The sequence below is a fragment of the Pocillopora damicornis genome, chromosome 9, assembly GCF_964200805.1.
Source record: "Pocillopora damicornis chromosome 9, jaPocDami1.2, whole genome shotgun sequence".
Classification (NCBI taxonomy): Eukaryota; Metazoa; Cnidaria; class Anthozoa; order Scleractinia; family Pocilloporidae; genus Pocillopora; species Pocillopora damicornis.
Window position 1 is genome coordinate 9,563,702 of NC_142678.1, and position 24,657 is coordinate 9,588,358.

General features: G+C 40.9%; 1 protein-coding gene and 3 pseudogenes across 2 annotated transcripts; all 4 read left to right on the forward strand.

The window, feature by feature from the left end:
- The first annotated feature begins 127 nt into the window (after positions 1-127).
- Positions 128-3,984, forward strand: LOC149040019 (uncharacterized; annotated as a pseudogene). The gene is made up of 2 exons (XR_016179532.1): positions 128-347; positions 1,243-3,984. The product of XR_016179532.1 is annotated as an uncharacterized LOC149040019 (transcript).
- A 655-nt stretch (positions 3,985-4,639) lies between these two features.
- LOC149040020 (uncharacterized) lies at positions 4,640-5,554 on the forward strand. Its single transcript, XM_089181717.1, has 2 exons — positions 4,640-4,839; positions 4,912-5,554. Exon 2 carries the CDS (start codon positions 4,957-4,959, stop codon positions 5,467-5,469), a length of 513 nt encoding a protein of 170 aa, XP_089037843.1. The 5' UTR covers positions 4,640-4,839; positions 4,912-4,956; the 3' UTR covers positions 5,470-5,554.
- A 280-nt stretch (positions 5,555-5,834) lies between these two features.
- Positions 5,835-6,815, forward strand: LOC149040021 (uncharacterized; annotated as a pseudogene).
- A 14,780-nt stretch (positions 6,816-21,595) lies between these two features.
- LOC149040022 (uncharacterized) overlaps positions 21,596-24,657 on the forward strand; it is a 4,456-nt pseudogene continuing 1,394 nt past the window's right edge.

Consider the following 24,657-nt stretch of genomic DNA (forward strand, 5'->3'; position numbering starts at 1 on the left):
CTTTCTCTCGCAGAATTACAAATGTGATTATTGCACAGTCAGTTGCCATAATCGCTCAAAGCTTCTTCGACATATAAAGAACAGCCAAAATCGGCTGATGATATCCAAAGCCCAAAGGCAAGTCAAAGGTAGCTAACTGCATATGTTGTAAAATTCAAGTGTTATTGGTTAAATAAACTTTGAATAGCCATTGATTACATTTTATTTATGTAGGATGAAGTTGAACTGATGATCATCCGCTCTTCCGACGAAGAATTACCTGACAGACCTGAAGTTGTTGTGATCAGTGATTCTCCAGTGAAGAGTCCGGAAAAGAAATTGCCGAAATCGGATCTCAACAAGACAAGGTATGGTACAACAAAACATTTTGTAATTTTGCAATATTGCCCGTTAATTTGGTTTGGCTTTTACTTAGAACATTATAGTTTATTTGTGTTTTCTTTCTTTTCTTTTTTTGTGTGTGGCCAATTATAGACCCCATCTAAGTCACTTTTGGGTAAATGATGTTCATAATCTTAAAGTCCTGAAAAAGTGCGACGGGGGGGGGTACTCCCCTAAAAAAGTGACGGGGGTGCTTGTCGTACCTTTTTGGGGGATGAAATTTGTGAATTGGTACCGCTTAGGGTGCTAAAACCTAAAATGACCCCTGCTAGGGTTGTCGCAGTACCTCTTAGGGGTCTGTAAGGTCATTATCGGATAAAATAATGAAAGCCATAGCTGCATTTGTTACAAAGATGACGTTTACTTCTCAATTTTTGGCTTGAAAACGGTCATATTATCGGCAACTAATCTGTTATTCTAGAACTGATACCTCTAAGGGGTGTAAATGAATTCGAAGCCGCGCCCACAAAATGAGATTCTGGTAACTTTTAGGGGTGTTTTCGAAAGTTTCCGACGAGTATCCTCGTCATTTTCATGAGGGAGTACCCCCCCCCCCCCCGGGAGTGCAACTCCATTCTAGGAACTCTATTAAAAGTGCTTGAAAAGGGGACCCCGTTGTTGTCAGTCCAGTTGTAAAAATGCGACCCCATCCAGTGGCACACCCCTTGTAGCCCATTACTGGGAAGCGCCTCGCCCCCGCGGGGGTGGGGGTGGGGGGAGAGGGAGGCACAGCAGTAAGAATAAGATAGCCGGTTTTTGGTCAACATTCTGTCCCCTTCTTCCCCAGGAGCACTAACATTAGCCCTACTCTCCAGACATCCCGGACGCACTAACCAGCACGAATTTCTTTATTAATTCCAGCAAGAATTTTGATACCGCTGACCTGCAAAAGCCGACGGAGAACAAATCTAGGGCTGGAAATGAGAACAACGAAAAAGAGGAGGGCTCAAACAGCAGTGACGACAACAGTGAGAGGCACGCTGAAATCGACAGTCACAGTTAAGGCGATGACGACGATTTACTAGACTCAGTTTTTGAAACGAAGCAGAAACAGAGAAAAATTACAGAGGAAATGTGGTCTAGAATAAAAGCAGATTCGGTGAAACATTTACCTGAGGGAGTTGACGGACTGAGAGTGTTAAAGATACCATCAGAATCTCTTAAAAATGAAGGCAAAAATATTTTTAAAGACGGGAGAAACTGGAAAAAGAATTGCCCAACCAAATGGAAAGGCCACCGTCGTGTCAGGTATGCGGACTGCAAAGGATCTAGCAATGTTGCAATGCACAATGTCCTTTCATGGAGGAGTTCAGTGTTGTAAATACAACACAGTTTAAGAACATGAAAGACGGTGGCGTAATATACAGTGCTTGCAATCAGCAATCTGAATATGTTGAATGCCTAGCACGACATTACATAAGCTATGGCCCCTCGTTCACCAAAATATTTTACTGCGGCAATCATACGTGTCCTGTAATTAAGCCCTTAAGAAAAAACAAGGATCAGGTTAGACAACTTATTAAAGACAAGCCCAAGATATAGCCCTCGGAAATTCAGTCAGCATGTATAATGTCTGCTTTTCGCGAGAAAGCAGACTGGGCAACAGTAGAGGAGGTGGAGGCTACCCTAGATCGACAATGGCTAGCAAATGAAAAGAAGCAAATAAAGCGAGATAACGAGCTTTTCGGTCATGACTTTGAAGCTGTTGTGACATTCAAACAGTACTGTGATAAGAAGGACAATTATTATATATACAAAATCAACGACCGAAGAGGAAACCCGGACAGACCTTCCTTTGTTTTTAAAATGGGGACTCAAAAAGCTAAAATGGCCATCAACATGGATAAAGATGGCAATCACTTCATGAAGGAAAAGTTTTGTTTTTTGATGGCAAAAGAAAACGCTGTCGAGGTTTTGTCACTCTCACAGCAAGTGTATATTACGGCTTATTACAAAAACAAGTTCCTCTTGCTGTAATGGATGCTGAAAAAGAGGACACAACCAACATCGAACTCTTTTAGACACTCTTTAATGAAGTTCTACAAAAAGTTTCCGGTCATAAAGAGTATAAATTTAATCCCCTTGGCTGGTGCACCGACATGGCGGGGGCCAACTTTGCGGCACTAATCACAGTGTTTGGTGAGGAGGCTGTGTCACGTATTAAGTCCTGCGAATTTCACTTTAAAGATCAACGAAACAAGAAAGCACTTACTATCACCCCAGCATATCTCACATCAAGCGAAAAAATTCTTTATTCACAGGTCAAGTTTACATAGGAAGAGAACTTATTAGATTAGATTCTTATCAAACTTTATTCTTACGTATTAGATTCTTTTTAATTTAATGTAACATTAAAATAGTTTACCTCATTTTCTCTTCGGTGTTTTGACCTTTCTGTTGGTAGACACTCTTTCGGAGGAATGATTGCGTGACAAGCCAGTCACGTCACGTTTAAGTAACATTTTTTTATTACGGGGTGAATTATGATCAATACTAATGTTAGTATTAAGCGATCATTTTTTTTCATTTTTTAAAAATTATCCTGGGGGACACGATTCACAGGATATAACAAAACAGGAAAAAACTGGATAAGTGGGACAAGAAAACATGTTGTTGTTGGTTTAAAATAAAATTAAGTTTCTATCAAGAGCTGTAATGACTACTCACGATTTACACATCTGTATGTGTCCCGGGGGGGTACTCCCATACATTGCCTATACGGGTATGTGCCGTCCAACGGGGTTGTGATTTTGAACCCACTGATTTAGAACGGGGTATCCATTTCAGAGGCGTTTTCTAGAACGGGGTATGATATTTCGAACGCAAGGAAGCTCCAGTGTTATAAGCAGCCATTTGAAATTATTCAAGGACATATTGCTTTCAAACTTTCTAGAACAGAGTCTAAAGAACTGAAACTATAAACTGCAAAGGGCCACCAACAATAGAGCTGCTAGGAATTTCTAGAACGGGGTGTTAGTTTTAGGGCGAATTCCAGAACGGAGTATCAATTTTAGGGCAATCTCTTTTTTAGAGCAGGGTGCCAATTTGGAGTCCCGGGCGGCACATACCCACCCAAAAAATACCCAAGTGCCCTCCCCCCGGATCTGTGTATAGCTTTCTGTAAATTACATTTTGAAGCCAAGTGATGGTTAAATACGCTATTCGTATAAATCCTTGATGAATAAATCAGTTTTCACCTAAAGTGCGACGTATATGCCCTCTTCCGCGAAATCGTTATGTACTACTAAGATTTTAAGGCTTGTTTTGGAGAAATTAATAATGTACACGGTTTTAAAATAAGCTGCTCTAGTTACCTCGTTGAACATTTGGTCCCTCAAATTAGTTTTCTAGTTATTGACGTGTAAGCCCGGCCATGTCTGACAGGATGTCTGGCTAAAAGTAGCACCATTATTTACGTAGGCACAAAGACTGCTGTTTGTTGCAAATCAACACTATGAAGTATAGATAAGACACGTCAATGCGTCTAGACTATATTGTCTAGACTGATAAAGCTGTTTTGCTGTGTGGTTTTTATTTATTTATTTTTTTATTTTTATGATTTTATTTTCATTTTTAAGAACCCTCGACATGTTACCCTCGACCCTCGACTCTCGACTTTGTACCCTCGACCCTCGACCAAAACCCAAACTCGTGAAAGGTTTGCAATGTATCCTGAATATTTGTTTTTTTTGCACTGTTCATAGTTGAACGGGAAAAAGTATCAGATAGTATTAACATAGCTCTCTCAAACGTTTATGGGCAGCATCTCACTGCATCACATAAAAGATGTAATTCAAGTCTTTAAAAAATCTTGTATGTCAAAACCAGGCTTAATTATTCCTAGGACAAATCCCAGGGACACCACCCTACTGGCAAAAGTTTAAGTACAAAGTTGTTTCCATGGTAAAAGAGCTTAGTATTCCCACCTGGTTTATGACTTTGTCTTGTGCTGACCTTATATGGCCAGAATTGTTTCAAGTTATTGCCAGAACACAAGGCCTAATTTTAACAGATGAACAAATTGAAGCATTGTCTTACAATGAAAGATGATCTATGCTTAACTTAAACCCTGTTATTGTTGAGAGTAAGAGTTGCCAAGACTAAGCCAAATAGAACTTGATGCATTCGATGATGATAGTACAGTTATTTACAAATCAAATATCATCAAACGCGACAGAATGAGACCACATACAATTCCTTTTATGGATAGCTTATGTTTAGCTCAATTTATACGCCGGCTGTAATTACAGGGTGAGGTTTCTCACCAGGGTTTATACGCCAGGTGTAGTCCCAGGGGTGAGTTTTCTCATCGGGATTTATACGCTGTGTCTAGGCACGAAACGAGAACCCGCCAGGTATATTTGTTGAAAGATATAGATACGCCATGTATTGTTACAAGGGCAAAGACTCATTAGCTATGCTCCGTCAGGGAGTATATCTTAAATTCGCCGTTATGAGGTGAATTTGTGATTGTTATTAGCTTGACTAGTCATGGCGTGTTTGTTGATTGGGAATTTTTCTCCTTTTTAGAAGTTACAAGCTGAAGTCCTGAAGTTGAACCAGACAGTTGAGACAATGACTAGATCATCTGTGGAGAACTCCTTAATGAAGATTATGGCCTACGCATCTCGTCCCCTACCAGATTTCAATAAATACGAAGCTTTGGAGATGCTAGAATCGCTTCAACTTACGGCTCAAGATAACAAGCATGACCGTCAGAATTTCTATCGTTTGGTTTACCAAACAGTCCGTGGAAAGCTCGATGTGCCTCGGGATCAATTTAGAAGTCTCGTCCTGCGCCTTTTGGGCGATAAAGATCATGAAAAGATCTTTGATTGTGTGGCGAAGGTAGAGAAACACTATCGTTCGAGGGACCGGGCTGGGACCGCAGCTGTGTCTCTCTATTACAGGGAAGGTCGGGAGAGAAATGTCAGAGATTTCCCGAGAAACCCGGGAAGGCCTATGTCGTGTTTCTACTGTGGAAGACTTGGCCATATTAAACGATTCTGTGAGGCAAGAAAAAGGGATCTTTCTGAGAACATGGGGCTGCAGAAGAATGGCATGTCTCCAGCGTCAGGCCCAAAATAAAGTGTGAACTTTTCGCAGACAACACATGTTAAGCTGATTTAGGTTTTCTGTTTGGGTAATAAACGTATCTTCAATTCAGTCATGTCCTATGTGAGTGTTTTCTCTTAATTTGTAATAAACTCGATAGTCTTAGAGTTTTGATAGCTTTGAAAACAGGGTTTCTAGTTACCCTCCCAGGATTACTGGGTCAGAGCTGTCATCTCTCTGCTGACTACTTTGGGGTTTTACCCGTGGGAATAATACCCTTTTCTCTTGATGTTTTTCCCTAGGAAATCATTTCATGGGCTTGGGAATATGACAAGAACTTCGATAACACTATCACTCATTGACAGCTTGGGGTGAATGCAATTCAATGGGTAGACTCAATGGGGAACTCCATAGCGGTCAGCGGCGAGATGACGGCACGTGAACTAATGCAAAAGGTCACGCGTGTGGAGCAAGGCGAGATTATAAGGGATGTAAATGAGTTGTCCTTCCAAGACCCCAGTAATTTTAGAGCTGGAGAGCTTCACGCTCACTACTTGTTTTGGGAGAAAGTCGCGGAATGATGCCCTAAAATGGCGGCTCAAACCGATGTCTTGGATTGGATCAAAAATAAAGTTTCTATTTTTCCGTACTTCCAACATTTCAGGGGCTCGTTTAAAGGCTAACAGTATGATTCTGACCGCCCACCCCACAGGCTGTTTAGAAACAACATGTCATGCAAGCCTTTTGTTCGCTTTGTTCAGGAAACTTTGATCGATCGTCTGGGGACTGGGGCGATATCTTTGGTGGGGAGAGTTGGGAAGGTGACACCGCCCTATATTGTACTACCTCTGACTGTTGAGCCGTCAAAGCCCCGCCTCTGCCATGACGCGCGCTATTTGAATTTCTGGATGAAGGACAATCCTTTCTCTCTGGATACCCTTAATGATTTGCCTCGTTATGTAACAAAAGACTCTTTTCAGACTGTGTTAGATGATAAGTCTGGGTATGATCACATTTTGCTTACAGAGAGTAGCCGTCCTTTCTTTGGTATACAATGGGGTGGTTGGTTTTTTACATACAATACCTTGCCTATTGGCTGGAAGGTTTCCCCTTTTATCTACCACACAACAGGTCTCTTTGCAACTGGTTTTTTCTGTTCAATTGGCATTCCATGCCTTCTTTACATTGACAATCGTCACAATGGCCAGCTTCAGGTCTCATTTGAAAAAGGAGAATACGGTGCCTTGGCCACAGCAGATGAACGCAATTCTGCCGCTGCTAAGTCTGCCATTTTCCTGATTGCCTATTATTTAATCAGACTGGGTTATTTCCTTGGTCTTTCGAAATCTATTCTGATCCCAGCAAAGATTGTCACGTAACTTGGATTCATGGCAGACTCTTCAAGAGAAATGTTTCATTTGATTCCAGAGAAGAAAGAGAAATTCATTGCCCTTATTCATGAGATACTTGGGTTATCTTATGTCTCCGTTAAAACGTTGCAACGCCTTGTGGGGAAATGTGTTTCCTTCGCTAGAGCGGTGCCGGCGGCAAAGCTCTTTACAAGAGAAATGAATGCAGCGATCTCTAAGGGCCTACGTTCCCAGAAGCTGATTTTGTTACGAGGTGCTCTGCGAGAAGAAACCGCTCATTGGCTGTTCCTTGAAAACTGGGATGACCCAATACCATGGCGCGACGAACGCCATATTCAAGTCTCTGTGGCAACGGACGCATCCTCTTCGGGATGGGGGGCTACGATTATTTTTCCAAATCACCGTCAGACTTTTGATTATTAGTCACGGGAAGAGTACACATGGGACATTGCAAGAAAGGAAGCCATGGCGATCAATAAGATGTTATTATCGTGCTCGGATGAAGTTCGTAATGCGCATGTTGATGTGCAGGTTGATAATCAAGCCGTTATTCACGCATGGACCGACCAGGGTGGAAGGAGTGCTCAGCTAAATAATGCTATGAAGGTGTTATTCTCATCCACTGTTGCCCTGAATGTCCTGTTGCGTCCTTTTTATGTCCGATCTGCGGATAATCCAGCAGATGGTCCCTCTCAACACAGATCCTCTTCGGATTACTGCCTTACAGGTAGTATGTGGCAAAAAGTTCAGCGAGAGTTTGGAGGCTCTACGGGGCACACGTTTGACCTGATGTCGTTAGATTCCAACGTACAGAAGGACTTGTCTGGAAATAGTCTGCCTCACTTCACTCCGGTCTCTTCTCCAGGGTCTGCGGGTGTTATCTTCTTTGCTCAGGATCTAACAGCTTTTGGGTCTCTCATGCAATGCCCATATGTTTTTCCACCTCCGGTCTTGGTCGGTCCAGTCCTACGCTATCTACGGAGAATGAAACAAGCATACACAATCACGGTCCTGGACAGTTACCCTTAAAAATATTGGTGGCCTTTATTACATGGTCATGCAAACAAAGCAGTAAAAATGGCTTCTACAGGGGATGACCATGTACTTCTTGTACCTTCGAATCAGGGTTGGATCCTATGCCCAGGCGGAATCCCGGGAGACCTTTGGGTGTTCTCGGTTATTTTTTAGGCATATTTTATTTAACTTAGATTGATTTTTGTAGGAATCCTTTCTCTCGAGTGTACCACTAAAACCTTTCTTTTATATTTTCCGTTGTTTAGGAACTCCCTTTGGTGGCAAAACTATTCGTACCATCTGTTCGCTGTCCTGTTTGTAGCCGTGCCAATGATAGTGACTTCAGGTTTTGCCAGCACTGTGGCTACAAGAGAAAGATTTTTTCCTTAGTAAAGAAGAGTGACACATTAATTGTTCATTTATCTTTGCCTGAATGCAGCGAAGCGTAATGAAACAAAAGATAAATGGTTTCTTGAATTCCCGAGCACGAGTGCATTTGTCGGCAGTGTGTTTTAAGTGCCGGCGTGAGATTATGGGAAAGAAGTGTGATATGTAAACTAGCAAGTATATATTCGCTGAACAGTAAACAAGTTTCATTGTGGATTTTTACAAGCGGACAGTTAAATTCTTAGTTCGTTCTTCCTATCTCGTCCATATGGTGCGGGGCCGTCGTGGTCGCCCTGCTTCAGTTCGTTCTCATGCTTCGAGAGTCAACCCGGACGTTGAAGTCCCTGTTGTCCGGCCGTCCGGGTCAAGAGAACTTCGAAGTTCAGGCCATCGTAGTTCTCGCTCACATGTTGCAGCTTCTAGCAGTTCTGGTCGTAGTGCTTCGCCTTCGCAAAGGAGTGTCCGCGAGCGTTCGCACCGTAGAAGCCGCTCAGCTTCTCACAGCCCTGAGCCCCCAACGTGGGCGAAGGAAATCTTAAAGGCCTTGGAGACGAAAACGCAAGAGGTCAAGGTTGTCAGAGAACAGCTCGACTCATTAAAACGCAAGTCTGTGGAGGAGGAGCCCGAGTTCAAATATAAGAGTAACAAGAAACAGTTCAAGTTCAACTCTGACGTCAAGGATAAGTTCAACCAGATTTTAGAGAGGGCTGGGGCGGATGACGCCATCACTAAGATTGCCAACGAAGGTATGTCACTCCTTGATAACAGAAATAAGCTTATTTCTATTGCTGACCGGGATGGCTGGGACGTGGTAGAATATTTTGAGGCGGACCCCCTCACTAAAAATGACGAAGAGGAAAAGAAACTTCGTGTCGCGCGCAAGGAAGCAGAGAGGTCTCGGGAGAAACGAAATCGAAAAAATAGTCTGAGAAGCAAAATGGGAACTCGTTTTAAGTCTCAGTCTACGTCTTCCAAAAGCGGCCCCAGTGCTAACTTTGGCCCATCACATAGAATCGTGGATTTCCGCCCAGATGTCGGTCAGCTTTTGGTTAATCCTCTACCGGAGAAAAAAGCTTCTGTTTATCGCTGCTTTGGTTGTGGCAAAGCGGGCCATTTTATCAAGGATTGTAAAGTGTCCTCTTCCGCTAAGTGACTAGCTGACTCTGATTTTGACGAATTTTCGGATCGCGGCGAGGCTGAACTTGACGCGGGCGTTTCCTCAGTATTTTGGATTCGAGGCCGCTTGCGCAAGTTTTTGCATGTTTGGCGTTCTATTGGGGCCTCTTCTTTTGTTCTTAGTGTTATTGAAAGCGGTTATAAGTTACCATTTGTTTCCATTCCATTGAGGTATTTATTTAGTAATCATAAAAGCGCTGTTGATAATAGAGCTTTTGTTTGTGAAGCTATCGAGCTATTGTTGTTGGCGGGTAGTGCGGTGGAAGTCAAGCGTGACCAAGTTCATGTTTGCAGTCCCTTAGGTGTAGTTCCTAAAAAGAATGGCAAACGTCGATTGATTCTCGACCTTCGCTTTCTTAACAAGCACCTAGCCAAGCGTAAGTTTAAGTTCGAAGACCTTCGAGTCGTGGCGGAAATTCTTCAGCCAGGTGATTGGTTTTTTACTTTCGATCTTCGTAATGGCTACCATCATGTTGACATTTTTCAAGAGCATTGGAAGTATTTGGCTTTTGGTTTAAGTACGTCTCCTTACGTTTTCACCAAATTGTTAAGACCAGTTGTTTCACACTGGCGGTCACAAGGCATTAGGATTTCTGTCTATTTGGACGACGGTATCGGCACCGATTCAAGTAAAGATTCGTGTTCTCAGGAAGCGCAACTTGTGCGAGGCGATCTTTATCGCCTTGGCCTGCTAGTGAATGAGGAGAAGAGCAATTTTGAACCGCGCCAAAAAGGGGAGCACTTAGGCTTTATTTTGGACCTTACCAAAGGAGAATTTAGTATCCCACCAGGCAAGATTGATCACCTGTTTAATCTGATTTCACTGCTTCTTGACGATGTTTCACCCACGGCTAGGGATGTGTCTCGTATTACGGGTACCCTTATTTCCATGGAGCTCGCTTTAGGTCCAATTGTGCGTTTGCGCACCCGAGCCTTGTACGCAGTCCTTAATAGCGTTCATTGCCTTAGCTGCAAGGTGGCTTTAACGCGTGAAGCTGTAGAGGAACTTTATTTTTGGAGAGATAATTTCTTTCGTTTGTGCGGCAAACCAATCTGGAGGCCCTCCCCGAAGATAGAGCTTTTGTCTTATTCAGATGCCAGCAATGTGGGTTGGGCGGGATTTATTGTTCAATTCGGTACGCACATCGCTAGAGGGAACTGGTTGGGTTCCGAGGCCCTATGCAGCTCTTCTTTCCGCGAGATTCGTGCAATTAGATTTGTTCTTCAGTCGTTTTCCGGTCTTTTGGCGGGTAAGGAGTGCAAGCATAGATCTGACAATCAGAGCGTCTGCAGTATTTTGTCCGTCGGCAGTAGTAAGCCTCATTTGCAAAAAGAAGCCGTTGCCATTTACAGTTTGTGCCATGAAGCCGGTATTCGCTTTTCTGCAGAGTGGATACCTCGCTACTTTAATTTCAAAGCTGATTATTGGTTGAAAGTTGTTGACACCGATGATTGGATGCTCAACCCTGTCCACTCTCATTATCCCCTTTTGGCAGTCTGCTCATTGGTGGCCGTTGGTGTCTCCAAGCCCCGGGGTTTTCCACCCTTTTGTTCTTGACTGGCAGGAGATTCCTTTACATGAATCTACTTTTCTCCCTGGTTCCGCAGCCGCGGATCTTTTCGGGCATGGTATTCCCTCGTGTAGAGTATTTGCTTTGAGAATTGTGTTTCCTTAGCTTTGCTGTAGAACGTTTTTTCGGGTATTAGATGAGTACCTTGAACGAGTTGTTCATCCTAATTATTTGTTTTTGTTCTATCTGAGCCTCTTTGGCCTAGGTGTGGGCCTTTGCTCTGTGCAAGTCAGTGGACTTGGAACTGTACTAGTACGCACGAGTTGTGCAGCTGAAGCAAGCTGAGAGGGCACTGCCGACACAGTAGTGTGTTCGTTTTTAGAGTCAAGTGGACTCCTCTATCCTTTGTGTGGATTTGCTTACCAGTTGACGCCGAGTGGGCCAAGCCTCCTTGTGCTGGAGTGTGTGCTGGTGCTGTGTTTACTTGCCATGTGGGCAGTTTCTCGTTGCAGACGATGTGTTTCTTGCGCGTTTAGTGTTCTGTAGCGATTGGATGCTGTTCCTGTCTTTAAAATGCCATGTTTTGGACATTGTTGATTTTCACTTTAGGCTTGTCGCCTTACCAACGGAGCAATGCGGAGATTCAGAGGCTTGTAGAACTGTTAAAGACTGTCATTCTTAATGACTGTGCCGTTTCAACCGTGTCTTCGTATGCAGGGGCAGCCAATCAATGGATTGACTGGTGCAAGTGTTACTCGTTTCCTCCTTTACAGTCTAACCCAACCGCAGTTGCTCTCTACTTAACAAGTCTTTCAGACCGAGGCTTATCTCGCTCGTCAATCCTTGGAGCAGCTTATGGCATTGCATGGCTACATAAGAAACTTGGATGTCCTAATCCTGTTGACGATCCGCTCGTTTCTCAGACCTTGGCTGGCTTTAAACGCCTCCTGGCTGGTCCATCTAGGAAAAAGCAGCCTATTGAATCTCATCACGTCAGGGCGCTGATTCGTTCCTATGGTCACCCTCGTGCTTCTCTACTGAACCTACAAATGGTGTCGCTGGTTGTGCTTGGTTTTTGTGTTTTCCTACGTTGGTCAGAGCTGCGTGACTTACGTGCCTGTGACTTAAGGTTTTGCGCCACCCACATGTCTATTTTCCTGGGCAGGCGTAAGAACGATCAATTCCGTCAGGGATCTGTGGTTGCTCGTTTACCTTCCAGCTCTTGTCCAGTGAAACTGTTAGAGTTATTCCTTGAGCGCAGAGAGCATCAACCATCTCAGTCTTTATTTTGTCTCTGCCAGAAATTGGGTGCCGGGTACAAGCTGCGACAAGCTGCTCTGTCATATTCTCGGGCACGGGAACAGTTTCGTCAAATGATTTCCGAACTTGGTTTGGACTCGAACGAATTTGGTTTACATAGCCTTCGTTCAGGTGGTGCTTCCCAAGCAGCATGCAGCGGAGTTCTGGGAGAGTATGGCGTAGACATGGTGGTTGGTGCAGTATCCAAGCCGCAGACGGTTATGTCGATGAATCTTTGGAAAATACCCTTGTGGTGTCTAGACATTTGGCTCTTTAATTTTCAGTATGTGATTAGCTTGATAAACATTGCGCGAGTTGTGTTGTTTGTTGCAGTATGGAGGGATTTACATTTGCCCAATTAATTCTGATGGCCTAACGTTGCTCGATGACACAGAATCCTTGCCGCAGGTAGATATGCTTAACAATTTTTGGACAGTACCCTTATGGTATCCAAGCGATTAGCTGTCTATTATACTGTAAATATGTTTGCTTAATGAACATTGCCTTATATTGTATCCTTATATGCTTTTGCCACTGATTGTGAATTGTCTGCTTATCCCGCACCGCATTTCTGGTTGTCAGTTTTTTGGGTGCGGGGAATTCAAGAATTGTTCATTTATCTTTGCCTGAATGTAGCGAAGCGTAATGAAACAAAAGATAAATGGTTTCTTGAATTCCCGAGCACGAGTGCATTTGTCGGCAGTGTGTTTTAAGTGCCGGCGTGAGATTATGGGAAAGAAGTGTGATATGTAAACTAGCAAGTATATATTCGCTGAACAGTAAACAAGTTTCATTGTGGATTTTTACAAGCGGACAGTTAAATTTTGTTCTTTTTTATTTTTTGGTTGGAATCCTGTAATCCATTTCCTCGTAACGATTTTTAGTTGTGCTTTCCTGATGATTGACAGTCATTATAAGTGGTTTTGTTTATTCAATTTACTTTGGCCGCGTCGAACGTATAGAGTTTGTTTAATTTTTTGGTGTCTAAACAGTGTAAACAGTTGTTTTTGTCTTGTGATTAGTTGGTTAGTTCAATAAATGGGCTAAGAATTGTCTGCTTATCCCGCACCGCATTTCTGGTTGTCAGTTTTTTGGGTGCGGGGAATTCAAGAAAACTTGATCTTGATTCTATAGATAAACGGTTGCAACAATTATTGAACTTTGATCAGGCCACCAGTTACTCGAGACAAAAGGATTCTCTACAGAAGGAATTAGAAGCCTTTTTATCAGCCCTACCAGGACAAGTGTCTTTAGCTACTGTCTCTCCCCGGGATATATGCTGTTTTCTCACTTGTAAGGATAAGGATGGTCAAACGCAGATCCACCATAATGGTTGTAAATTTGTTGGGCAACGGGGTAAACAAACTTGTGGTTGTCCTCTCCGATTATCTTATAAAACCGTGGATTCATATATTGGAAAGCTAAGATCTGTTTTTCATGCCATTGGGAGGGATGGTGAGTGGGATAAAAGGCTGGGACTAGGCAATCCCGCAGCAGATAAGTCCGTAAAGGAATATCTTCATGTGGTGACTGTGGAGCAATTAAGGGCAAAGGTAACCCCTAAGCAGGTGACGCCTTTCTTTGTTGACAAACTTACCCAGCTTTCCCTTTTCTTGGAAAGGCGCCTGGCACAATCCACTAATAAGCTGTTACAATGTTTCATTATCGCTCGGGACCAGGCCCACTTCAAAACCGCTTTAGTGGTGATCGCCCCGGTGACCTGGGCCAAGTTAAGGTAGTTGAAATTTTGCGCTTTCCCAATGATGATGGGTTTTTATTCAATCACGTGTGGGGGAAGACCCTAAGGGATGGTGACCAAAATGTTTTTGGAATTAGAAGAAATCCACAATCCGTTATTTGTCCCATTAGAGGTATTGAACACTATGTTGATATTGCTCGGGGAATGCAGGTTGACCTTACCCGCGGTTACTTATTCCGCCCAACAACACCTGATGGTGGAATATTAGATGCCCCCCTTACTTCAGCTACTGCGGAGGCCCGACTTAAATTATATTTAAATGAAATGGGCGAGAATGACGGAAAAACATTGCATGGGTTTATATCAGGGTGTGCCATAACCTTAGCGCTGTCAGGGGCAGAATTAACAGAAATAATGGATCATGTTGGCTGGAACCGTAGTCACACTGTGTTGCATTACCTACAGCTAGCGAAAGTGCTGAACCCTTCTGAGGCTTCTGCTAAACTAGCCTCCAGCGAAGTGATGAATGTTAATAATACATGGACGGACATGAATGAACTGAAGCGCTTCCTTTGTGCTTTTCCATCTGTTAGCCCACCGAAGAGACCTTTATCAGACTAATAAGTAAGACTATCTATGTACTAGACGTTTTTGTGATCTACCAACATACTGTCTTTTCTTTTAGTTTTGGGTAGGTTTGGGAATTGTAGGGTTTGGGAAGGTTTTGGGGTATTCATGGATAAGATTGATGGTGTTGTAAGTAAGAAGTAAAGGGAAAAGAGCTTGTCATGAAATTAAAGATGAACAGTATGGCGTGAGTGGCGCTGTGCAATATTATTTCCCATATCTTATTTCAACTGAGCATGAATAGAGTGTTATGAAATAGATTACTATTCATAACACTCCTAATGATATGCGAAACTGAAATACATTAAATTAACACATCCCTTGCGATTCAATGCACGCAGACATGTGCACAAGGGTGTTCTAAGGGTAAAAATATTGAGTCGAAGCAGAATAACACTCCTTTCGTGCTTAGTCTCAGCCAGCAGAGCAGTTAAGGAAGGAACGGCCCACCCACCCACCCAGACCAAATTCCAGCTTGGCTTAGACCGCTGTGCAATATTATTTCCCATATCTTATTTCAACTGAGCATGAATAGAGTGTTATGAAATAGATTACTTTTCGTGATTACCTCCCATTAAATGTTCCTTCCTGCTCTTTTGTGTTTGACTCTGTTCTTTCTTCTGAAATCGAGCTTGAAATAATGCTTACGCCAACAAACAAGTCCCATGGACTAAACTCGTGTCCAACTCGATTACTTAAATGTTCATGTCATATTATATCAGCCCCTCTGGCAACTCTTATAAATAACTCGGTTCAAAGGGGTATTTTCCCCTCCAAACTTAAGCATGCCAAGATCATTCCAATATTTAAGGATGGGGATGAAGCTGAACCAGGGAACTATCATCCAATATCACTTCTCTCGGTCTTTAATAGACTCTTCGAGAAAATTATGTACAACCGCCTAAAGTCCTTTCTTAGCAAACATAACCTATTCTATGAGTCTCAACCGAGCATGCAATCCTTGATATTGTTAACAAAATTCAATCAAACATGGACAAGGGAATGTTCTCCTGTGGTGTATTTATTGACCTTCAAAAAGCATTTGATACTGTCAATCACTCTATCCTCCTTCATAAATTATCCCACTACGGCATTCGTGGTATGGTAAACGATTGGTTCTCCTCCTATCTGTCAAATAGAATCCAAACCATGCAAGTTGGTCCCCACATATCTAGAAAGGAAAATACCCTTTGCGGCATTCCTCAGGGGAGTGCACTTGGTCCCCTACTGTTTCTTATTTATGTAAATGACATTTACATGGCCTCTGACAAACTAACCTTTTATCTCTTTGCTGATGACACTAACCTTTTATATGCTGATAAAAACCTAAAATCTCTCAAAACTATCATCAACTGTGAACTATTTAAGGTTGTCGGCTGGTTAATCGCTAATAAACTCTCGTTAAATATTAAGAAAACAAACTATATAATTTTTCATCCATATCAAAAAACGCATTAATTTTAACATCCGCATTAAGGCCTACGATAGCCGCACTAAAACGTTTTTTGATCTTGAACGTAAGGATCATGTTAAATACCTAGGGGTAATAATTGACCAACATTTATCTTGGAAACATCACATTAATTATATTGCTTTAAAAATCAGCAGAAATATTGGAATTATTTGGAGACTAAGACACTTTGTCCCCTTAAAAACACTTCTAAGTACTTATAATTCTTTAAATTCTCCCTATATATCTTACGGCCTCATTGCCTGGGGCCAAGCCTCCAAATCTTATTTAGAAAAAATTCTTATACTCCAAAAGAGAGCTGTTCGCTTGATCTACTTTCTGCCTTTCAGAACGCATGCGATTCCCTATTTAGCCCAATCTAACATCCTGCCAATAACAATGCTCTACTTCAAACTTTCATCAATCTCAATGCTTGATATAACCACTAACTCTGCACCTAAAAATATCTGCAATCTCTTTATTTCTACACAAGACATATATCAGTATAATACCCGATCAGCATTTTCTGGTAACTACTATATTAACAATTCTAGGCTTAATCATCATAAAAACTCTTTTTCTATCGTTGGGGCAAAAATTTGGAACAGTATTCCCGAAAGCTATCAAAGTCTGCCGAAGCACATATTCAAAAAGAAAATTCAAGCATTACTATTTGCAACTCTAGGAAGTCTGGATAGTTATGCTGACACTAGCACTCTTATTTCTGAAATAAAAAAGGCATCTTAATTATAATTCAAACATAATATATTAATTTACTTTTTATCACCTTTTCCCTCTTTTGTCAAATAATGTATGCAAAATCGAGTAATTCTCATAATTCATGTTTTTGTAATTCGTGTTGTATGTCCTTAACACCGCCTGCCTAGATTAGCTCGCTATTGCAGGAGGTGATTATTGTACAAAGATTTTCCTGCAAACTTAATAATAAACTTGAAAACTTGAAAAAAAAATCCCAGCCTTGTGGCCCAAGAGTTTTCTTGTTGTTGCTTTTTTTCTGACGCTGGGCACTTTTTCTTCACCATGACGTGCAGGACTTTAATCAGGAAGACACAAAAAGGTAAGAAAATTCCGTGTACATCTTAATTAATTTGATCAAAAAGCACCAATCAAATTTGAAACGCAGAAGCATTTAGCAATAAACGCAAGACTATCTTGTGCTGCATACTTTTGAGGTTCAAAAACCTTAAAAAATTCCCTCTCATTTTCATTCATGGTATGTTCATTCCTCAAACACCATTGCATTAGGTTAGGTGACTTTCATTTTCTTGGGAGCTCATCCTTTAACTACACTGCTTCTTGTTTAACAGAAAACAAAGGCCAGGATAGAGACTATTTTCTGTTTTCTTTCGATGACAATACTTATTCATTAGTTGAAAGAAAATTAATCTCCTGCCAAGATGAGGAATTAAAACTAGGCGCCAAGCTTAAAATAAAGAATGGCGCCAACTCAGGTTAATTAAGGCCTGGGTCACACTGTCTTTAACCCATATTTTCACAAAATTGAGAATAACTTAGCTATTTTGCGAGGGATGTTTCTCATACTTGGCAGAAATGTGTATCACTACCATTTCTCTCGGACTGAATTGTGACAGCGTAATGATACTCTCAACAGCCAAAAACAGTTAATTTAGGCGCCAAATTCGTCGGTTGCTTTCTTGAGCAAATTCCCACCACTAAACATAAGGCAAATCAAAATGCAGTTATCACTATGAATATTTGAGACGTTTTTCATTGTTTTCCCACTTGGAATGGCTGCCAAAAAAAAAGAGAGATGTGCTAGGCAGATTAAATCAAGTTTTGTCTCTGCGAAGCTGCTTCCTCTATCATGGTTTTCGCCCAAAAACATCTTAGCCTTTACCTGGTTCCAACCGCTATCAACGAAAGTAATCCCACAGGTTCCTATTTATTTGGAAAAAAGACAAATTAAAACTGTCTAAGAGGTGGGAATTTTGAAAACTCGCAGTCACGTAATTCAACTTAGTGTCCGCCATTTTGACACACGAGTCACGCGAGTGTTCAGAAGCAATAATTTAACGGCTGATACACTACCAAATACTAATTGGAGCAATCTCAGAAGTAATACAGGCAAACTATATATACTTTTGATTATATTTATTTCTTTTTCTCGTTTTCTGAGGTCGATTACATCTTTGTAAATCCAGGGTTAGATCGCCTTTGACAGTTCTAATAAAACACAATTGCAAATTTGGGCGGTAAGAATAAAGAATGTTTGTAATTTTATCCCAAGTAGTATCATATAACGAGACTGAATTACAATTTTGGCGCAAAACTTGAAAGTTATCACACTGATTCCTTGAAACTCTTCAAGGTTTTGTTCCCTAACAACGGTACTACTCGATAACGAGCTAAGTGTATTCGTGTAAAACGAAAATGTCTGTCATTTTTAATTGTGGATTTGCAAGAGTTGCTGTAAAGAAGAGCTTTCGTAAGGTTGGAAGTGCTTCGGTTGAAACTAACCCTAGTGAAAAGTGGAAGAATTATATTGCAGCGTTCGAGGGTGACAGACAGGAAGTCTTTGCAGTCGAACGTTCCACCTACGTCAAGAAATCCAAAGCAATTTACAGCTCTTTCCGAAAGATGAACTCAAAAGCCAGGGCCCAGTACCAAGACACGTTTTCAATGGTAAACTGGAAAGCTCTTAATACAGCGCAGAAGAAACAGCACACACTGTCAAATTGTGGAGGTTGTCAAGTGCACTATTATGCCATCCATAATTTTTTCCCTAGTGGAGAAACTTTCAAAACCCGAAAACTTTTGGTAATTGTGAAGAAGAGCTCCCCAAAAAACCTGTCGGCCGACTGTCGGTCAACTGTCGGCCGACAGTTGGTCGTCTGTCGGCCGACTGTCGGCCGTTTGTCGGCCGACAGACGGCCGACAGGTTTTGCCCGAAATATAGGCTACCTGTCGGCCGACAGTGGACCGACAGTCGGCCGACAGTCGGCCGACTGTTGGTAATGTGTCGATAACCTGTCGGTAGCTTGTCGGTAGCTTGTCCGTGAAACGTTAACACAAACCTTAATGTTTTCTCTCGGTTTTCGCTTGATACAACATCCAACACGTGTAATACGTTGACAATTGACTTTCAAGATTTGGTGGCTCCTAAAGGAGCCGTTTTGTGAGTGGTGAAATATACAAGATACTTCACTCGTAGAATCGTGATTTTAGCGGCGCGCGCCTAAATCAATTATCGCATCACGCATCCAAGTCTAATTATCGAATTGTTGCGTATAGTAATTTATTACTTAACATAACGAGTAAAAAGATTCACAGTTGTATCATTTATTAAACTTGAAATTGGAAATAGCAATTCATCCCAAACCTGCAACCTACATAACATACCATAAGAGGCAGCGTTGCATTGTTGGGCGATTTGAACGAAAGTGTTTGTATTGATACGTAGCTTATAGTTATCAGAGTTTTTGGCCGAGTTTTTCGATTAAATTATCTTCCAATGCGATTCTTAGATTGTCTGGTGTGTTGTAAATTACGAAAGTGATATATCCTATACGCATCTGATAACAACATTTCGGAAGAAACGTTTCTTTACATACTTTCAACTTTGCCGTCTGATACCTTTTTCTGATTGTTTAGTCTAATTGTCCAGATAAAGGTAGTCTGGAGAAGGAATGTTTTGGTAGTGCTTACATGTATAAGTAGGTGAAGTCTGTCGAGTCATACATCACCATTACGGATTGTTATGTCACGTTAACTGTTCGTTTTTAACACAATTTTTCTTTTTTCTTAACCTGTCGGTAACCTGTTGGTTAGCTGTCGGTAGAATGTCGGTAACCTGTCGGCCGACAGTTGAGCGACAGTCGGCCGACAGGTTTTTTGGGGAGCTCTTCTTCACAATTACCAAACTTTTAAAAGAGGCCCTTATTGAAAGTGGGGTGACACAAAGTAAAGTGAAACCAAAAAAGAAAGATGCAATTGAGAAAAAGCGGCAGCGTCGAGGGAGAGCACACCAAGAAAAAAATAAAATCCAATGCTAATGTCTAGTCCATCTGGAGGAGGAGTAATGTTTCTAGTTACTTTGCAGTAATTTGCATGCCAAACAATGAGATCAACAATCTTCACCTTTACTTGTGTTGCAATCTAGCATTTATTTAAGCACACTCTCTATAATATATTTGCCTTCATTTTCCAGTTTTTTAAAAGGAATGCAAGTACCAAATAATCCACTGTAAACTTAATCAATCATACTGAACTTCTTCCAACCAATGGAGAGAATATAATACTGGAAGAAGGATCCTATGGTCGATGCCTTCTGAAACAGTACACACGATTTTGATATAAAAGTTGTGGAAAGACAGTCTCTGATGCAGGACACCACAGAGATAATGAAGGAGGCTCACATTATGCAGGCACTCGCACATAAAAATATCCCAACCATAATAGGTGTGCAGCTTCAAAAGCAGCCCATTTCCTTAATAATGGAGTTTAAAGGGGAAGACAATACATCTGTAACAATAAGCAAACTGTTGTCTTGTCAGAAAAACAGTGCAACAATACAGAATGTGCAAAGCTCACTCATAACAAATGACTGGTTAATTATTTCACATGATTTGACAGAAGCCCTTTCACATATTCACACAAAAGGCTTTCTTCACTGTGATTTGAAGGCTAATAATTTTCTTGTGAGTAACAAACATGACTACATCATCGATTTTGGAAAAGCTGTGACAGCTCCTTTCCTCATGCAAAAAATTAATGAAGCCAGTGATATTTTTTCCCTTGGTAAAATTCTGTTCAAAGTAGGTGTTAAGCAAAACATTCCACGTTTGGTTTCCATGGCTCAAGAATGTTTGGATGCCAGCCCTGTAAGAAGACCAACAACAACAGGCATTATGGCAACACTGGCTTCCATAATATCTCACTGAATACTATAAGCTTAAGCAGGGATTTCACGGGCCTGACACTGAGCAAATTGCCTGGCTGGGAACATAATTTTTCCTGCATGTTGTGACTGACATAAATCAGAATCAAAACATATTTTGCCTGCTTCCTTGTACATTTCCCATCACCTCAAAATCTTAATGAAACCTCTCCAACCATGTATCAGAACTTTTGTGATGCATTTGAATTAAAAGATACTCCACTGGTGTAGTGGGTAGAATATTTACATTCAAATAGACACATATATCAATTACAAGTCCATCATTGACAATGATTAATGCAATTATTACCGGTCAAAACTCAAAAACCATTGCATTGTATTTGCAGTGAAATCAATGAACATGTTGAGAGCGGTGTTTAGAAGTCTTCATAGGTTCAAAAGGGTTCTCTTTGGCTTTAAGATAGCGTTATCATGCCATTTTTTGAGGAAATGAAGATAGCAAAGAAAATGTTATTACCTTCTTTTGATGTCTTCCTCTAGATTGTCGGATTCACCAGCGAAGATGGGAAAAACCAATGCAAAGCTGACACTTCAAAATGGCGGATGCCGTTCACAGACTACGCGATCTTGATTCCAAGTAACTATGGTTACTCGCGCAGTCCACGCGAATTCCCCGAACCTTGCTGGGGGGCACTGGAGGCGAAAATCATTTTTGACCCAGGCCTTAATTAACCTGAGAAGGTTTTCATGGGCCATTTGGTGAATATGGGTAAGTACCCCGATCTACTCAAATTCTCTTTTAGCTTGTAAGGTTAGCCAATAACTAATATTTAGCTTTTGTGGTTTATTAATTATTTGTGAAGTGAATTGCTAGATATTGAGGACCTACCCTACGCCAGATGCTATACCGGCGAGTGAAACACAGAAAGAAAAAACAATTGCGGCAATGGTGAAGGAGCGGATTATAAGCAATTATTGGATGAGGTTTTTGTGATATCCAGAATAATCGAGGTGAAGGAGCAGATTATAAGCAATGATTGGATGAGGTTTTTGTGATATCCAGAATAATCGAGGTCGAGGTAGGGTTGTCATCGGAAGCCAAAACTTAGAAATCATGCACCGCGGTCATAATGATTACTGTATAATCTGCAGTTATGACGTCACAGGCGCTATTTCGAAACTCACTGTAAGCTTTCGGCCAATCAGAAAAGAGATAGCGAGCTCCATGTATAATAATCATTATTATAAGGTTCTTTACTTCATGAAAGCGCTACAGGCACAACATACACAGAATCTCATGAATGCTAATACAATAGTTCCAGGCAATGCAAAAAAAGTGTACATTTGCACTGCGGGCTTAAGCATTTTTAATGAATACTCAAATTCTATTAACTTTCTCCACAAGGGTCCCAAGAGGAGATGGAAAAAGTTATCCAATTACAATACACACAAGCGGGTCAAAGCGGAAGAGGGCATCTGACTGCAGGTGAGGTTCAGATGCTATTTAAGTTCTTATAATTCTTATACTGAATACTTCACGTTTTTCTTGTTGTCATCATCGCTCTTGATTAGATAAAACAAAAGAAATGTACTATTTCGTGTAAGGAAAACTTTGGTGAAATCATATGAAAATTTTATCAGTTTTTGTAGGGATGACTTGCATTGTGGTCTGCACATTATGTGCACTCATGCTTGTCACGTAAGTGGAACACGAAGAAGTGCTTGTTACACATCAAATACATTTCAAGAAGAGAGTGATAACTAGAAAAATGACATTTTGAGCTGCCCTTAATTCAGTAATGTTAAATAAAAAAAAACTCATTGAAAACTTTTTACTACCAAATAAAGGGGAACAAAAACAGTTTAAAGGCAGAGGGCTAACAGAAAATAGAGCAGTGGATTGTGCAGCTACAATGGATCAAGCTGATCATCAACCCAAGAACCGATTTAAGAGACTAATTGAAGAAGACTTTGTTGACAACAGCAGTCAAAGTGATGACGAATCAATAAGAGCTGAACAGGAAAAAGTTGAAAAATAATCTTAAACCTTGGGAAGAAGGCAAGTACATGATGTAAACAGTTACATTCAAAGAAAAGTTGCTCTGGGAAATAGACACAGGTCATATCCATAAACCTGGCCACCCCTTCAATTCTTGTATGGAAGCCAAACAATTTACATTTTGAGGGTGATTGATAACCAAGAGTCTCTAAAGCCAAACTTTTAAGAGAAGTGTGAACTAAGACTGCAATTTCCAGAGGCTTAAAGATGAGTAAAGGGTTCAAATAAGAATGAACTGATTTGGCAATTTAATCAGCGTAATTCATCTGAGAGGTTAAGTTCAAACTAATTGTTGAGTTTATTACATATACTTGCAGCCACTCTGTTCAAAGTTCAATTAAAGATTCATTTCAGAACTTTCGTATGTCACCTAAAGATGTCTTAAATACTTCTAATGTTAACCTTTAAGTTACCTTTAAGGAAACTTAATTTAGTCATTTCATCCTGTGTCTCCAACATACCTGCCCCTACAGCCACCATAACTACTGGTCAAATGGAGAAAAGACTACTTAATCTGGAGCGGGAAGTACAACAAATCAAAGCATCACTGGAGCATGTAAAAAAAGAACTCACACCGTGACAGCTGGGACATGTTCCCCAAACAGTGTACTAGTTCACTACATATCACTTAATATTGCCTTCTTAGTTTACAGCGAATATGCAATTCTCATGGACAATATTAAAGGCCCTTAGGCCCGGGTCAAATGCCATACTTCACATGAGCTGAATCAAATTCAAATGAGCAAAACCCTCTGTTCTCCCTCATTAGCATTCGATTCGGCTCATGGGAAGTGTGGCATTTGACCCCAGCCTAATGATCAAGTGACTCCACAGACACTACACATACTTAATAGGGCCTGTTACCACTAGTTAAAATAAGATTAAAAGTTTGAAAACAGCAACTCAAGTTTTGTGTAGGATTACCCAGCATAGCTTGGGGAAGCACCTTTGAAGCAACAAATTTAGTTTGAACAGATTCTGTAACTTACATCCTCCGATGACCATCAGTATCAAATCACTGTTAAAATTTTTAATTGCAGTTTAGTTAGCTGTTTGTTCACTTCTTTTGTAGACTCCATCTGGTTCAAAACCTCATGAGAACAAGACTTTGACTCCTACAGCTGTCAGTAAGCGAGAAATTGTAAGAGAATGTTAAATTATTTAATTGGTTTTCTGCCAAAATATCCATACCCACCTCTATGAAAATTATAGTTTACCGCCCATGGTGACCAATGCACCATTAAAACAGGTCAGCCAAGAGATGCTTTGTGTCTGACAAAAATAATTAATTTGTGTACTTTGCTTTCCTTTCTTTTCAGACTCCCAACCCCACAGGTCTAGAATTTTTATTGTTCTTCCATACATGGGGTGGTTATGGACAAATGATATAATTATAATGATGGGAAACCTCTTTTGATTTTGATTTAAACCATAAATGACTATAATTATGTAGATCCTTATATTTACCGATTTTCAAATATTCCCTGCATTTGATGAAAAAAAAGGGGAAACTGTGTAAGTCACAAGATTATGTCATCATTTTAGTTGGAGCCATACCTATATAGCTGTACATTAATGCACAGACTATGTCGACAAATACAACCGGTATTTAACTTAAGGTGCACACAAAGATTGGCAGTTCAAGAAATGAAATGTTAATTTTGATATTTTTTTCAGTGGCATAATGGAATTAACCTCCTAAATGTTAAGGCACCACCTAAAGAGCCCCAGAAGTGTGCTCTGCACCTTC